The sequence below is a fragment of the Loxodonta africana genome, chromosome 1, assembly GCF_030014295.1.
Source record: "Loxodonta africana isolate mLoxAfr1 chromosome 1, mLoxAfr1.hap2, whole genome shotgun sequence".
Lineage (NCBI taxonomy): Eukaryota > Metazoa > Chordata > Mammalia > Proboscidea > Elephantidae > Loxodonta > Loxodonta africana.
The window spans coordinates 170,907,657-170,922,930 of record NC_087342.1 but is presented as its reverse complement, the minus strand read 5'-3'; the positions used below and the strand labels follow the sequence as shown (position 1 = coordinate 170,922,930).

The window sequence follows — 15,274 nt, the reverse complement described above, 5'->3', positions numbered from 1 at the left end:
TACTCCTCTTCCGAGTCTTGCACTTCAGGGCTTCGACCTGCAATTTTTCCCATTCCAGATTCCTCAAATTTTCAAAATTTGAGTCTGCTCTGGTTTTGCTTTGTCAGCCATTACTGAATCCGTTTGAAGCCCGTTTATTGACCCCTCCCTAAACAATTTTCAAATGGGCCCTAACTAGCCTGTGATGGAATTAGTTGAAATAACCTCACTCATTCAGACTGCTGACGACAAACTGAAGGGAACTAAGGCTAACATGTTGGTAATTTCGGGAAGGGAGGTGGAGACAGGGCTCTCCCAATGCTTCCCTTCTAAGGATGTTAAGGTGGCCTTGACTTTTTTTGGTATAGCCTGAAGAAGGCAGAACCTGAGGAAGCTGAGCCAGTAGGGACAACATTGAAATAAAAACACTAAGAAACAACAAGGCCAGTTTATTTTACAATGACTTGTGAGGCAGTTAATGTGGGGAACAGCAGCCAAGTCATTAAACTTTCTGGGCTTAGTTCATTCAGCCCACATCTCACTCTGGGCACGGTTCTCATGCTGATAAGGTCAAAATGACCCCAGACCAAACTCAGGAGGGAAAACCAGGCCCTGGAAATATCTCCAAGGTATGGATCCCAATTTCCACAAAATGGCTCGACAGATTCCACAAATGGTAAGAGAACTTTATTTTAATAAAAGTGTCCTCCTTTAAGCTGCCACCTGCCCCCACCACTAGAAAGCAGCTTTATCTCTACAACACAACCCGTCTATTTAGACATATTCTTCTTAGGCAACTCTAACTTTTTCCACCTCCGTAACACCACTCTGTATTTTTCACTTTCGGTCTTCTCTTCAAACACTTTTTTCAGGAGAATTCGCATTACTGTGTCTGTTTCTGCTTCTTTATTCTCTCCAATGAGAAGATCCAATGTATCTCCCACTTTCACCTGAAAATTAAAAATAAAACTGAGTCTTTATTACACTTTGGGAAACCCAGGCCAAGGCAAACATCCCTGCTTTGAGTTTTTACCAGGTTATCTATAATCAGCCAAAGGAGGGGCAGGTGAGAAAAGGCCCTAGGTCCTCTGTAACAATCTAACAACCATTTTGTTCTTGGTACCTCGGGTTAAAGGGCCTCACTTGGAGGGTGCCTCAAACACTTCTAACAGTGTCCTTCCTTTAGACCTAGACAACTGTCTGCTTGTGGGTGGTCCTCGTGTGGTGTGGCTCTATTATTCATCTATTCTGGATGATTTCAGCAAATAACTGAAGGCATTTATATTGGTAACACTAGTGAGACAAAGAAAGTGGGGCACAGTATCAGAGAATATGAGCACAGTAATTACTACATCATTGTAATACACAAGAGTCCCTGGGTTGCATCAAACAGTTAAGCAGTCAGCTGCTAACCCAAAGGTTGGCTGTTCGAACCTGCCCAAAGATGCCTTGGAAGAAAAGCCTGGCCATCTGCTTCTGAAAGGTCACAGCCATGAACATACTATGGAGCACACTTCTCCTCTGTAACACATGGGATTACCGTGAGTCGGAACTGGCTTGATGGCAATGGGTAATCAACTATATACAATAAGGAGACAATTTCCAGTGTAACATTTTTCATTGATTCCAATCTAGGTGAGCTATATACACGGGCAGCTGGTTGGAAATTAGTGACTGTGGACCAATGGACAGCTGTACCTCATAGGGAAATGGTTCTCCGTTTGGCTGGCTCTACTGATGCCATGTAACTAAGAAGAGAGGCAGAAGTTAACTCATAAAGGTGCAACGCCACATAATAGAAAGTGAGTTGGATAGTTAAAAAGGCTGAAGTCAAACCCATTCTGGCCCAAACTGGTAGCTCTGGATTGAGCTAGCAGTGCAGGGAATTTTCTGGGGGCACCCACGTGAGCTCTAAGCTCCAAAGACACAGGGCAGTGCTGCCAGAGTGTGGACAGCCCATGACAGATACCTGGTCTCAGCAGCTTAGGATCCCAGGGGATTGGCTCAGTGACCCAAGAAGGGGCTAACCCAGCCCAGGTGCCACATTTCCTCTTCTACTAAAACACAAGCCAGGGATATAATCTGGGGCCATCTCAGATCCCCTACCACTGCTTCCAGTGGGAGGGAAACCCCACGTGGGCCACTGACTCCAACTGGGTATACACGTGGCCATTAAAAGGCCTACTGGAAGGCTTCTGTTTAAGGGGCTTGGTGCCAAACGCTCACTCTTACCTATTTTTCCAATTAATGTTCCCTGAGGTAGTTATAACTTAACACTGTCAGAACATTTTGTACTTTACCAGAGCAAGCCCTTATCTGTTTCCCACCCACGCAAGGCCTCTGCAGGCCAAATGTTCAGTCTACAACATGGGCACACACACCTGCTCTGCCATGACACCCACACTGTCAATCACAGGCAGCCCAGGGTAGCTGAATGTAAAGCTCATGTACTGACAGATTTTAAGCCATTAACTTCATTCTCTCTGGTCTGAGAAGCAGAAAGGTCCACCCTACAGCTAAGCTTCAAGACTGCTTCTCACCCTGGGTATCAGGAAAAGCTGTTCCCAGACATGGGGGTAAGCAGGGCCTGTCCTCCTGTAGTTTTGGGTTCAATTTTTTTTTAAATGACCTCAGCCAAACAATCGGGATGTTTAAAATCACTGTCCAGAAATACAAGGCTTGGTAACACTGTTCTACCTTTTTTGGCGTAACTTCATTTCATTAAAATTTATTTTTGGTAAGAACATGTGCAAGTGGTACAAAATTTCAAAGTTACAAAAAGGAAAAGGCAACCATTCTAGTGTATCCTTTCAGAGATCCACTGTGCATGATGTCTCCTCCTTAAAGGGAGTGTGCGCTAATGTGTAGCTGAAGAGTGAGTCCCTTTGGAGGCTTACTCCTAGAGCAGAGAACAGAGGGAATGTTTTTGCTTTACCTTGTTAACTCCAGAGAAGGATGTGTTAGGAAGGCTCTGTCTACTTTGGGCTCCACACACCGACTGCTTAATTCAACAGTTACCCAGCACTTACAGGATACTCTGGTTTGCAGCTTGCAGGAAAGCTCTGCTCGGCTTCAGGGAGCCAGGGTTAGAGCAGCAGCATCACACAAGTGCCTGACCCTTGGGGCCAGCAGCCAGGCACAGGCTCCAAGGAGCAGGCCAAGGAAGGGGAGGGGTTTTTTATTCCCCTCCAAGGCCCTGTCGTTTCTCATGTGGGAGACTGGGCATAGCAGACACAAAGCAAAACTGGCTGGGATTAGGGGCTGTTCCAAATATCTACATTTCAAATCTCCCCTTAGCTGCAGTTACTATGGCTACCAAGCCTCCTAATAACAAGGCAGCTGAAAATTAATACTGGCCCCTTCCTCTGCTGACCCTCAGGAGAAATCTGGAAGGCAGCCGAGATAACAGAACACCCAAGGCAGAATGAAGAAGCAGCAATTAGGCTGTAGTTAAGAATATCTCAGAGCAGAGGGAGAAAAATACGCTTGTGGGGTTTGTAAATGAGGCCCTGGCACAGTGGCGGCATGCTAAGGGGGTAATCATTCCTCACTCCAAGAACACGGCCTTGTCTTCTGTCTTCAGAATACCGTGGCTGAGGAGAAGGGGCTGGGCTAAAGTCAGGGAAAAGCAATTAGATACAAGAAGGGCTGATCTCCCGTGCATGTCGGGAGTGCCTGAAATTTGTGCAGCTCACTGAGCAATGACTGACACGCCTTGGGTTGGGCAAGAACCAACTTGGTCAAGTGCTGTCAGGAAATGGGATCCTGGACCCTTGTGACTTGGAGGTGTGAGACAGGCCATCATGGAGTTTTCCTCCATTCTGTCCATTTATAGCTGCAAGAACCTATATGATCCTCAAGATCAAAAAGGCTGAAAAAAGCTTCAGTTCTCACCAGATCCACGGCTGACAGCCTCACACTATCCCATGTAAGAAGATACAGCTCTGATCCTCCAACCCCAGGACTGTTTTAAAATATGAAAGAAGCTTAAATAAAACAACCTCCAAAATGTGTCTAACTTCCCTGGGACATTTGTCTCCTGGACACTGAAATACCTTAGTCAGGCTATGTCTCCTGACACCCTGTACATCATGTGCCTTCCAAACTTTTAAACATCGCTATTGTGTTTTGTTAACTTTGGCTGTCACTATTGTTTTTTCTAATTATAAAAGTGATACATACTCATTGTACAAAATTCAGACAATAAAAAGCATGAAAAAAACCTAATATAATCCATAACGCCACACGCAGAGATAAATACTAGTGATATTATTTTAATTCCAGACGTATGTATATATGTAATTTATTTTTACAAAAATATTTCAACAGAATTTATAAGTGTGTGTGTTTGTGTGTGTGTATGTGTGTACGTACAGACACACAGTGATTTATTGTTCAAAACTGGATCCTGTAAGTACATTTTCTTGTAACTGACTTCTTTCACTTAGCAATGGTACTGACACAGACTTGTCAGAAAACGTGGACCATCATTTCTAATAGCCACTGTCGCATTCTCCTTATGCTACCCTGGCCCTGGGCACACAGCGATGCTCCTGCAAGTGCTCGGTGGGTGCTGCTGAACGGCACGGAATTAACATCTGCTCAGATAACACCGGTCCAAAGAAAACTTCTACAAGGATCAAATGCTTCATTTAACCTAATTAGGGGTTAACATTAGTGACTCAGAAGTTTCATCAACTTGAGTGTTGCCAATTCTGATAGTGGCTTGTCCTAAAATTTTAAAGAAAAAGCGGAAGCTTCATCACAAAGTCACTAATGCTGCAAAAGAGAAAGCGACCCATGTGACTGAAGCCTGTTGGTGATTCGCCCTAGCTTGTCCAGGGCCACACGGCCCTCAGACAGGTCAGGCGGACATACACAAGCAGCCATGCTCCAAGTAAGGAGCCGGAGGGGAAATGTGGGCCAGCACTGAATACTGGCAGAGCATCAGACAAAATAACTGGCCACCACTCTACAGATTTAATATCTCACCGTTCTGCTTTTCTTCCATAATTTTTCCCCATTCAGCCTGAGTTCACCTTTGTAGAATGCATCTTCCACTTTGCTATCAAAGCAAAAAAAAAAAAAAAAAGGTAGAGTGCTTTAAAATAGAAATATATTCAAAACCATTATACAACTTTGAGAAAAACACCTGCCATTAATGTTTATCCTGATGGTGACTGACGTTCCCCAAAAATTCTCCATTCTGGGTGCTGGGAACGCAAAAGTCAACTACTCCCACCTGCATCTAAAACGAAGATCACAGGCCACTTCTAAACGGATGTTTTAACTGCTGCAAAGATGTGCTACTACTATTGGGCAGTTGATTAGTGCCCTAATGGGGTGTTCAGAGAGGGAGTTTAGCATGAGGATCAAGCTCCACTCAGGGCCAGGGGACCCCACTCTACCTAGCTCCCTCTGCAGCAACACCTGCCAAGGCTGTAGCCTCAGTGATTCACAATGGCCAAAGTGAGTGGGCACTTCTTTCCCCTCAGGTACCCCTCTATACTCTGAGAGAAAAACCAAGCACCACATGTATGATGAGGCTATAAAGACACCCTCTGTTAGTCTGTACTGAAGCTGAGAAAATCCCAATACAGCAGCTGCTTATCTCCCTGAATTTAAATCACTGGAGCAACCAGACCAGGGGAGGATACAGACCAAAATCAGAGCCCTTTCCTTCTGATGATCTGAATCCAAGTAACTGACATCTGGGGTTCTGCTTAATAAACAGCAGCCACTAATCCGGGAAAGGAGAGTTTGCCATTCAATAAATCCTGATCGGATGGTAAGAGGGGGCCCTGTGGGCTCAGAGTCATCTTTATGAGTCTCCAAAGCTTCATGGATTAAAAAATTAAACTATGCCTTTAAATTAGGTCACAAAGGTACACATTATCCAAGGAAATCTTGCTGAATTTATTATTCATACCACAATTCTTACCTTGCATGCAGTAGGCACACAATCAATGACTGCTAAACAGTGAATGAACAGTGAGGGTGACTATTATATAACTAGTCTCACAGAGAAAGAAAGTTACACACATTCTAGGCATTACATATGAATACACATACTGTTTTCTTCATAAACGCTAATATACATTGAGTACCTTCTATGTGCTTTGCACTGTTATATGTGCTTTAGATAGCTAAGATAGATACTTGATTAATCCTTACAACCACCTTCTAAAATAGGTTCTATTATCCCCATTTTACAGATGAGAAAACTGAAGCACAGAGAGGTTAAGTAACTTGCCCAAAGTCACACACGGAGGCAGGATTCAATAGCTAGGAGTCTGGCTCCAAAGCCTGCATTCTTAACTACCACCTTATACTGCTTCCCTTGATTCTAAGAGGTACCTTCTGACACTGTTGCATTTCTGAAATTCAGGTGTGTCTTTTGCTTGCTATATACATTAACGTGGTGATGGCTTTTCTCCTCAAGAAGCTGTTATTAAATCAGTGGTTCACCTTAGAGTCAGCTGTATCTTAGAATTAAGGCAGTATGGCACATGGATTTGTAGGCAGTCACTTGACTTCTTTGGGAATCAGTTTCCTCATCTATGAAATGAAATAATTGAAATGGGTTACCTCTAAGGTCCATTCACATCTGTGGTTACTCTTCACCACAATACGGGCTAAGTGATTATTTGTAACGCTGCATTAAAATAACCAACAATAAACCTTAACCCAAAAATATCCATTGAAGTCTCCTTAAACCCAAACCACAGTTTAACTTAACTGGTGACAAATGCCTTCTTTGAGCATTATGCTCTTTTAAGAACTGTCTACACAGAGTCAAACTGACAACAGCAACTTAAAAGATCAGACAGGAACCTTAGGGGTCAGTGAATTTATATTAATGGAGGAGGAACAACTCAGGAGGGTGAGAATGGTTACACAATTCAAAGAATGTAATCAATATCACTGAATTGTATACGTAGAAACTGTTGAATTGGTATACGTTTTGCTGTGTATATTCTCAACCACAATAAAATTTAAAAAACAGACAAGTTTATAATAAAACACACATCATACTCACTTTCTTCCAACATCTAGACCTGTCTTCAGGATAATATCGTACCGAAAAGACTGCACGACTTTTTCCAGGTCTTTATAGTCTTTGACCACACTGGGGTCATCCTCCAGCTCCTCTTCCTGCTCACTTATCTCTTTGCGATCACTCTCGTCATCAGAGACATCTTCATCTTCCACTTTCTGCAGAGTCTTTCTGGTGGAGTTTTTAGAGCTTATATTACTTTTGAGTCTTATGGAAAATGGAAAAACATGTTCTGGAGATATTAAAAGCCCTGGGAGTCTCAGTGAGAAAATATTATGGAAAAGTGTTTTATAATTTGATGCATTTAACTTGGTATTAGAAAAATATAAGTATCGATTCCAGGAAGCACACAGTTTGTATGAAGAAGGTGTCCCCCGGAGCACTCCCCAGAGTCCAGTCCAGGCATCTGGCTTTCTTAAAACACCAGCAGGCAATCTGACACTAGTCATAGCCATGGCTCATACAACCTGAAACAGACAATAATTGAGTCTTATTTCACAAGTGACAGAGTTGTGGCATTCTTACAACATAAACCACACATACCAAGAACACTTTGTATCTAGTACTATACTTACACTCTCCTAGAAAAAGCTGTAGTCTACACATACTCAAGGTTCTGCACCACCCTACAGAGTCTTCTACCTGTAATTAACCTGCTTACCTTATAAGGTTGTTATAGGGTCAAATGTGATAATAATATGTGCAAAAAACTGGTTCTACTCTTCTCCCTTCTCCAAATTAGCTCTGGGTACTGTTTGCTAATGAAGACTATCATTAACAATAGTTTTCAGTAATTTGTTTTTTTAAAAAAAGATAGAGAGTTGAGATGAGAAGGCAGAAGGGACAGGAGCTGGTTGAATGGACATGGGAGATACAGGGTAGAAAGGAGAAGTGTGCTGTCACATTATAGGGAGAGCAACCAGGGTCATATAACGTGTACATAAATTTTTGTATGAGAAACTAACTTGAACTGTAAACTTTTATGTAAAGCACAATTACAAAAAAAAAAAAAGGTTAGATTATCTTGTGGAGATAAAGGCTGTTTACTGACATACATCCTTTTAATAGTGACTTTGCTGATGAGGGATACCAGTTTGTGACTTCATAAAACCTAGAGTGAATCTCTAAATTTTATTTCAACCTCCAACCCCAGCAAATCCAAGCCAGGAATGAGCAAACTGGACAGGTCTGTGGGAAAACAAATCTCCATCCCACTGCTAAACAGAACCATTAACTAGCTGAGAAGGAAAGGGCCTGGAGACCTACTAACTGGGTAATTGTTTCCTGAGGCACCAAGGTACTGACATATCAGACAGCAAACAATTCCTACCTACTGTTACCTCAAACACAGCAGAAACATCTCATTATGATGGTGGCTGACTTCCCCAAGTTCACCAAGTTGGCTTTGGAGACCATGATGTGATAATCCAAGAAAGGTTTCCATATGGTCAATACCCTCAGACTTTGAGTCTGCAAATGACTTTCCTTTGGTGTCAAGGTTATACTTTGGAACTTTTCTGTGATAATAATTCTCTAGATTTTTCCTCCCTACTTTCCATTAACTACAAAACGGACAACAGCAATTATAAGGCATACTCATAAGCACATAGCAAATATATTCATTAACAGTTTCAGCCTTATTTTTGCTGGCATAAATGAGGCAGACAACATAAGTGCAAATTCTATTATCCACCACTCATGGAACTCCAATGTATGCCTGAACCTTAAATGAGGCATATAAAACCTGTTGCCATCGAGTTGATTCTGACTCATAGCAACGCTACAGGACAGAGCAGAAATCCCCCACAGGGTTTTCAAGGAGCGGCTGGTGGATTTGAACTGCCAACCTTTCGGTTAGCAGCTGAGCTCTCAAACACTGCACCACCAGGCTCAATTTAAGGGCTGTTTTTCAACCCGACTATAATTTGAAATAATTTTAAAAAGCTACAAAAGCCAGAGAGTAAATTACTGACTGGAACTACTTGCAGCACCTTCAGGAGAAATACTGCAAGAAATTATTTTCATTCATATTCTGTAGAGAATGAATAATACCCATTCATAGAAAGAACTTTAAGTTTCATAAAAGCAGGGATAAAGGAAGAAAATGGCATAGTTCAGGAGTTTCAGACTTTGTATTTCATGGATCACTAAAATCCAGCAGAAAAAAAAAAGGGTATGTACTTTTTCTTTTGCCAAGGAGGAATTATTTTTTTAAATTGTCACTATTATTGCCATAATTAAAAAAAAAAAACGGATATTAAATATCAAAAAAGTAGGAACTGAACTCCCTTAAACTGAATAAATGTGGCATTATAAGAAACTTACTGTTCTTTCCTTTTCCTTTTTTCACTGTGGACGGGGGAAAACTTTATTACAGACTGACACAGGCCTATGGCCCATTGGTGTTGAGAACCAATGGTATATTTGAATATCAGGGGCATTAATACATTTATAGATTTTAAAAAAAGTCATAATCAAAAAGGGTTGAATATATACCCTTTTTATGTAGCCTTTTTTTGCTTTTATAGAATTTTCCAAATATATATAAAATATCTGTTCATTTTAGAAAATTTGGGAAAAAATATAAGAAAACTTAAACCATCCATAACCTATTCTGTGATAACCATGGTTAACACTGTGGCATATGCTCTTCACAGTGTAAAACTTTTAATAATTCTTATAAACAGAGCCTTCTCTCATACCTTCCCACCCACCCTAAACATGTAGGAAGATTAGACACATGAGCCAGAGGTCTCTATCACTGGCCTTAGAAAGTCCGGGCTGGCCCCAAATTCTAGATTCATTAGAATTTATCCAGGTGTTGTCTAAGTCTGGGGCCAAGACAGCCCCTGTATCAAATCACTACCTGCTGTTGGGCCTGGACCAGACCAGTTTATAAGATGCTCATGTAATGGGAAAGATTAAGACTCTGGCAATAATAATGATGATTCACCACACGTTAGGTCAGTGGTTTTTGAACTGTGGGTCACGAGCAATTATTAACATTTTTACTTAAGAACCAGAACTGAAGAATACAGACAATGTTAGAGTACATCACCTATGGTAAGAGCAAATAGTGCTCCGTGAGACTTGTTACAATCACACAGACACACAGATGTCTATGTACGTGTACACACGTGCTGAGTCATGTAAAATAGATGTGCTGTGAGAAACAAAAAAAAAGCCTGAAAACACTGGTCTAGAGGACAACAAATTATTTTTTGCTTATCAGCTGTAATGCCAAAGGCCATGTGTAGATCTCAGAGCTTACAGTCTGGTTGCATGTTCCACCCCAATTAACGAAACTCCCAGAACTGGATGTGCCTGCAGAGCTGAAAAAGGCAGCTTCTTTCGGAGGACTTAGTGCAGATCCTCATTTTACAGACGAGTACAACTGAGACTCCGAGTAACTTAACAATTTGCTAATCCACACGGCTAGTAAAATGACACGGCCGAAATGCCTTTTCCAAGTTATCTATCACACCCATTCCAAGTCTCCTCAACACTTACTGTTCACTGTACATCAGGCATTGCTCTGCATATATTAACTCATTTACTCCTCCCAACAAGCCCATCTCAGATACTGGGTCACGCAAACACTAAGTGGTACAGCCAGGATCTGAACCCAGGCACCCTGCTCTAAAGTCTAGGCTCTTCACCACTGTGCTCAACTGCAGGTCAGGTCTTCCAACTCCAAGTCCACTGCTCTTGGACACTTGCCACACCATGACACTTACTTTTTCATTTTTCTAGAACAAAGCTTACCTCCACCCACTGTAATATCAGAGCGAATGAATAATTTCACGGGTGGAGAAGTAGAAGGAACTGTTGCCCCAACTGAGAAGAAATTCTAAGGAGACATCCTGGGTGACGGGCATGCCCATGGCTGGGGATGGAAGTCCTGTCTTCCCGTCATTTCTGTGCTCCCACATTCCCCACCCAAATTCCTATGAGAATGCCTGCATTCGATGTTGCTCTCTGCATACATCACAAATAGAGTTATGTTTACCTACACTATTACTAACACAATAGCTATTTAACAGAAAATGGCTATTTAAAAATTAAACTTGTGTAAATACAACAAATATAACCAAAGTGTCACAACAGGTATTACCTTTGTGTTCATTAGCTACTCTCTCTGTTTGTGATCTGCTTCATTTTCCAGCAAATAAACACTGGCAAATGCTGGAAGTCCAGATAAAATTTATGAAAAACATAAAATTGAAAAAACCTCACTAATTTTTGTTGCAAATAAGGAGATGATGACCATTTCTAGATGTTAGCAGTGGTACACTCAGGGCCACAGGGGTGCAATTTGAGACCCCAGGTTCTGCTTCAGGGCTTTTCAAACTGGTTAAGGGACTGCCAAGTAGGAGGAGGGGTGCCAGAGGAGGGAGCTAGCCAGGCCCCCAGGTGCCCTGCAACCACAGCAGAACTAGTGAATACTTGACTTCTTTATATTTCATTTGAAAAAAGGAGTCCACTACTGAAAAAGGTTTTTCTTGGCATGACCTTCCCCCCACCTCCACTTCCAGGCCCACACAAGTCCCATCCTCCCCCTCTGCCCACCCCTGCGCACACAGACCATGCCGCTTTCCAGACTCTTGCTGCACCAGTGCTGTTTGTCTTCCATCACCTTCCAATAAGGCAGTGACAGGGCAGGGACCGTGTCCCATTCTTCACTACCATTCCCTATCTGCCCAGCACATCCAAAATCCAGTGAAGACTTGCAGATTCCCTTTCTAGAAATGAAATGAGCATCTACTACATCTACCCCTACATTCATTCATCTGCCCGCACATGTCAAGTGCTCTGATAGGCCTAGGTATAAAACACACAGTCCTTGTCCTCAAGGAATAGCCATTTAAGTCACATGTGGGTAAGTCATCTTGTTATCAGAGAACACAAGAAAAAAACAGAAGGACCAGGGGTGGCTGGATCCTGCACAGGCTGGAGCCCAGAGTGGGGACTCAGAAGGAGAGTTCTGAGAATAGCAGAGAAGGCCCAAAACTGAGCTTTGGAGAAATAGCAAGTTACAACAGGAATTCTCTGCTTTATAATGGATCATTCCCATCATCACTGTTATTCTTCTCATTCAAAAATAAGCAAACAGATAAACAAACCTCTTGACCTCACTACCCTCCAGCTACTGTTCCTTTTCTTGCTTTCTTCAGAACAAAACTCCTCAAGAGCTGTCCATACTTTAAATTCTTCTTTCATTTTCTAACGCCAAAGGTCATTTGTTAGTCCTCATCTTATCTGCCCTCTCAGCAGCACTCGCTCCCCTCTTCTTCACCTGGCTTCCAAGACACCTCACTCTTGGTTTCCTCTGCTGCTTCTCAGACTCTGCGCCTTCATCCTCTTTTCCCTGACACCTTAATGTTGGAAAGCCAAGGCCTCAGTCTCTTGATTTGCCCATTTTGCTTTGTATTCTTTTACTGTAATAAAACACAACTGCAAGTATGACTACATGCGTCTTGGGGATGCCCAGAACAATACCCAAGTGCCTATTCAATATCTCCATTTGGGTGTGTAGCAGGTACCTCAAACTCAGTTGGTTCCCCCCAAAACTCCTGATATACTAGCAGCCTTCCTCATCTCAGTTAATGGTAACTCCATCCTTCCAGTTACTAAGAACAAGTTTCCAAGTCAGTCTTGACTCTTCTCTTTCTCACATATCCATATTCATTATGTCAGAAAATAATGTTGGCTGTATCTTCAAAGGAAACCCTGGTGGCATAGTGGTTAAGTGCTATGGCTGCTAACCTAAAGGTCAGCAGTTCGAATCCCCCAGGTGTTCCTTGGAAACTCTATGGGGCAGTTCTACTCTGTCCTATGGGGTCGCTGAGTCGGAATCGACTCGATGGCAACGGGTTTGTTTTTTTTTTGGTATCTTCAAAATGTCCCAAATCCTACCACTTCCATCAGTGCTATCACACTGACCCAGTCCATTATCTGTCGGCGAGGTTGCTACGAGGTCTCCATTAGTCTATTCTCCAGAGCACAGCCAGAATGATTCTTTTAAAAAGTAATTCAGATCATGCTACTCCTTTCCTCAAAATCCTATAAAACGCTCTGAGAGAAATGCAAAGTCCCTGCCATGGCCTACAGGCTCTGTACAATCTGGCCCCCCATTTTCTCTCTAATCTCATCTCCTGCCACGCCCCCTTGCTCACTCAGCTCCACCCACACTAGCATCCTTGCTGCTCCTCATATACACCAGACCTATTTCTGGGTAGGGAACTTTTACCACAGACACATGCATGGATAAATCCTCATCTTCTTTGAGTCTTAACTGAAATGTCAACTCAATGAGTCCTACCCATTCCAACTGAATTTAATAAATATCTTCCCCCCCGCCCCCTTTGTCTGCTCTACTTCTTTTCTACATAGTACTTAGCACCTTCTAACATATTATATAATTTATTGTCTTTGTGCCGGTCTCCCCCACTAGTATATAAACTCCATAAGGGTAGGACTCCTCAAGGGAGTCCTCTTCTGAATCCCAAGAATCCAGAAGAGTGCCCGACGTAGTTAAATACTTGTAGAATAAAACTAGATCAGGAACCAGGGGAAAAATACATAAGGATGGGGCTGGACTGAATGGCCAGCTCTCCATGGCCTTGGATACCAAAGTTTGGACTTGACCCAGAGACCATTAAAAAAAAAAACTGAACCCATTGCCCTGGAGTCAATTCCGACTCAAAGCGAACCTACAGGACAGAGCAGAACTGCCCCATAGGGTTTCCAAAGGGCACCTGGTGGATTCACAACAGCTGACCTTTTGGTTAGCAGCCGAACTCTTAACCACTACGCCACCAGGGTTTCCCAGAGATTATAGGAGCTACAAAAAGATCTTAAGTAGTAACTCGATAGGACTGGCGTTTTAAAAGTTCTCTTCAGCGGTGGTACGGGGATGATCACGGCAGGAAGCCCATAGGAGGATTGGGGTGAACTCTACAGACGAGGTATAAAATCTGAACTAACCGAACGCTGTCTGAAAAGCAACGTTTGGAATCCAAAGGTAACTCTGTCCTTGACCTAGGAGACGCTGGGATTCGCTTCACGTTCCTGGCCCTGTTCTGTAAGATGGAGGACCTGGTTAACTGCTTTTAGGTCTATAGCAGCTTAACAACAACAACAAAAAAGCCCACAGACAACAGAACTTTCTTTCTCCTGGAGTACTCAGTCTGACGACTGAAGCAGGGTCGCATTCCCCTCACTTCTTCCCCACCCCCGCGGGCTGCGCACATTCCCCGGATCCCCAAGGTCAAGGGAAACTGGACACCTGGGTCCTCGGGCTCTGGGTTTGCGTCTGGAGCCAGCCCCAGCGGCCGGATCCAAGAGCGGACGGCCTCGGCCTGCCAGGCTCCCACGGCCCCTTCAGCCGCAGGCACGAGGGACGTCCCGAGGCTGGCACGGCTAGGACAGGACGAAGTTCACGCGGAGCCCGGGCTAGAGCGCGGGTGAGGCAGAGGCTCCTCGCGACCTGTCTAACAGGTGCGCGAGATGAAGCAACAGACGCGGGTGCGGGCCGGGGGCGCATCCGGCAGGGCGGTGGCTGCAAGACGCGTCCGGCAGGGGCGCACTTACCTGTACGTAAAAGCGGCTCGGGCCTTCCTCCTGGCTGCAGCGCCGACTGCCGGCCTCCAAGCCCTCTGCTTGGTCCCGCCCCTTCCGCTGGCGCCGGCGCCGCGAGAGCGGGTCAGAGGGGACGCACGGGCTTGGCGGGGGCAGCGCAGTGACCCCTACTGGAAGCCGGAACTCGGAGGACTGAGTGAGGCCAGGCGCAGGCAGGACTCACGGGATTCTCAGCCAAGCGAAGAAGTTAGAGACGCTGCGTGATTCCAGGTGGCTTAGCAGAGGTTTTTTTTTGTTGTTTTTAATTCTAAATTTTTATTGTGCTTTGTGAAAGTTTACAAATCAAGTCAGTCTCTAGTACAAAAATTTATATACATCTTGCTGTACACTCCTTGTTGCTCCCCCCCAATGAGACAGGACACTCCTCTCCACCCTCTATTTCCGTGTCCAATTAGCCAACTGCTGTCCCCCTGTGTCTTCTCATCTCCTCTCCAGACGGAAGCTGCCCATATAGTCTCATGTGTCCGCTTGAGCCAAGAAGCTCACCCCTCACCAGTATCATTTTCTATCTTATACTCCAGTCCAATCCCTGTCTGAAGAGTTGGCTTTGGGAATGGTTCCTGTCTTGGGCTAACAGAAGGTCTGGGGACCATGCCT

At 43.7% G+C, this 15,274-nt stretch overlaps 1 protein-coding gene across 3 annotated transcripts; it reads right to left on the bottom strand.

Moving 5' to 3' along the window:
- Window positions 1-651: 651 nt before the first annotated feature.
- Window positions 652-14,709, bottom strand: MTRES1 (mitochondrial transcription rescue factor 1). Of its 3 annotated transcripts, XM_064289389.1 has the most exons (5): window positions 14,325-14,606; window positions 14,024-14,118; window positions 7,019-7,503; window positions 4,972-5,044; window positions 652-929 (listed from the first exon to the last, which is right to left on the bottom strand). In XM_064289389.1, exons 3-5 carry the CDS (start codon window positions 7,489-7,491, stop codon window positions 750-752), a joined length of 726 nt encoding a protein of 241 aa, XP_064145459.1. In that variant the 5' UTR covers window positions 7,492-7,503; window positions 14,024-14,118; window positions 14,325-14,606; the 3' UTR covers window positions 652-749. The 3 variants fall into 3 exon arrangements, with proteins under 3 accessions (XP_064145459.1, XP_010599420.1, XP_023398917.1); XM_010601118.3 differs by lacking the exons at window positions 14,024-14,118; window positions 14,325-14,606 and adding an exon at window positions 14,630-14,709; XM_023543149.2 differs by lacking the exon at window positions 14,024-14,118.
- Between the last annotated feature and the right edge of the window lie 565 nt (window positions 14,710-15,274).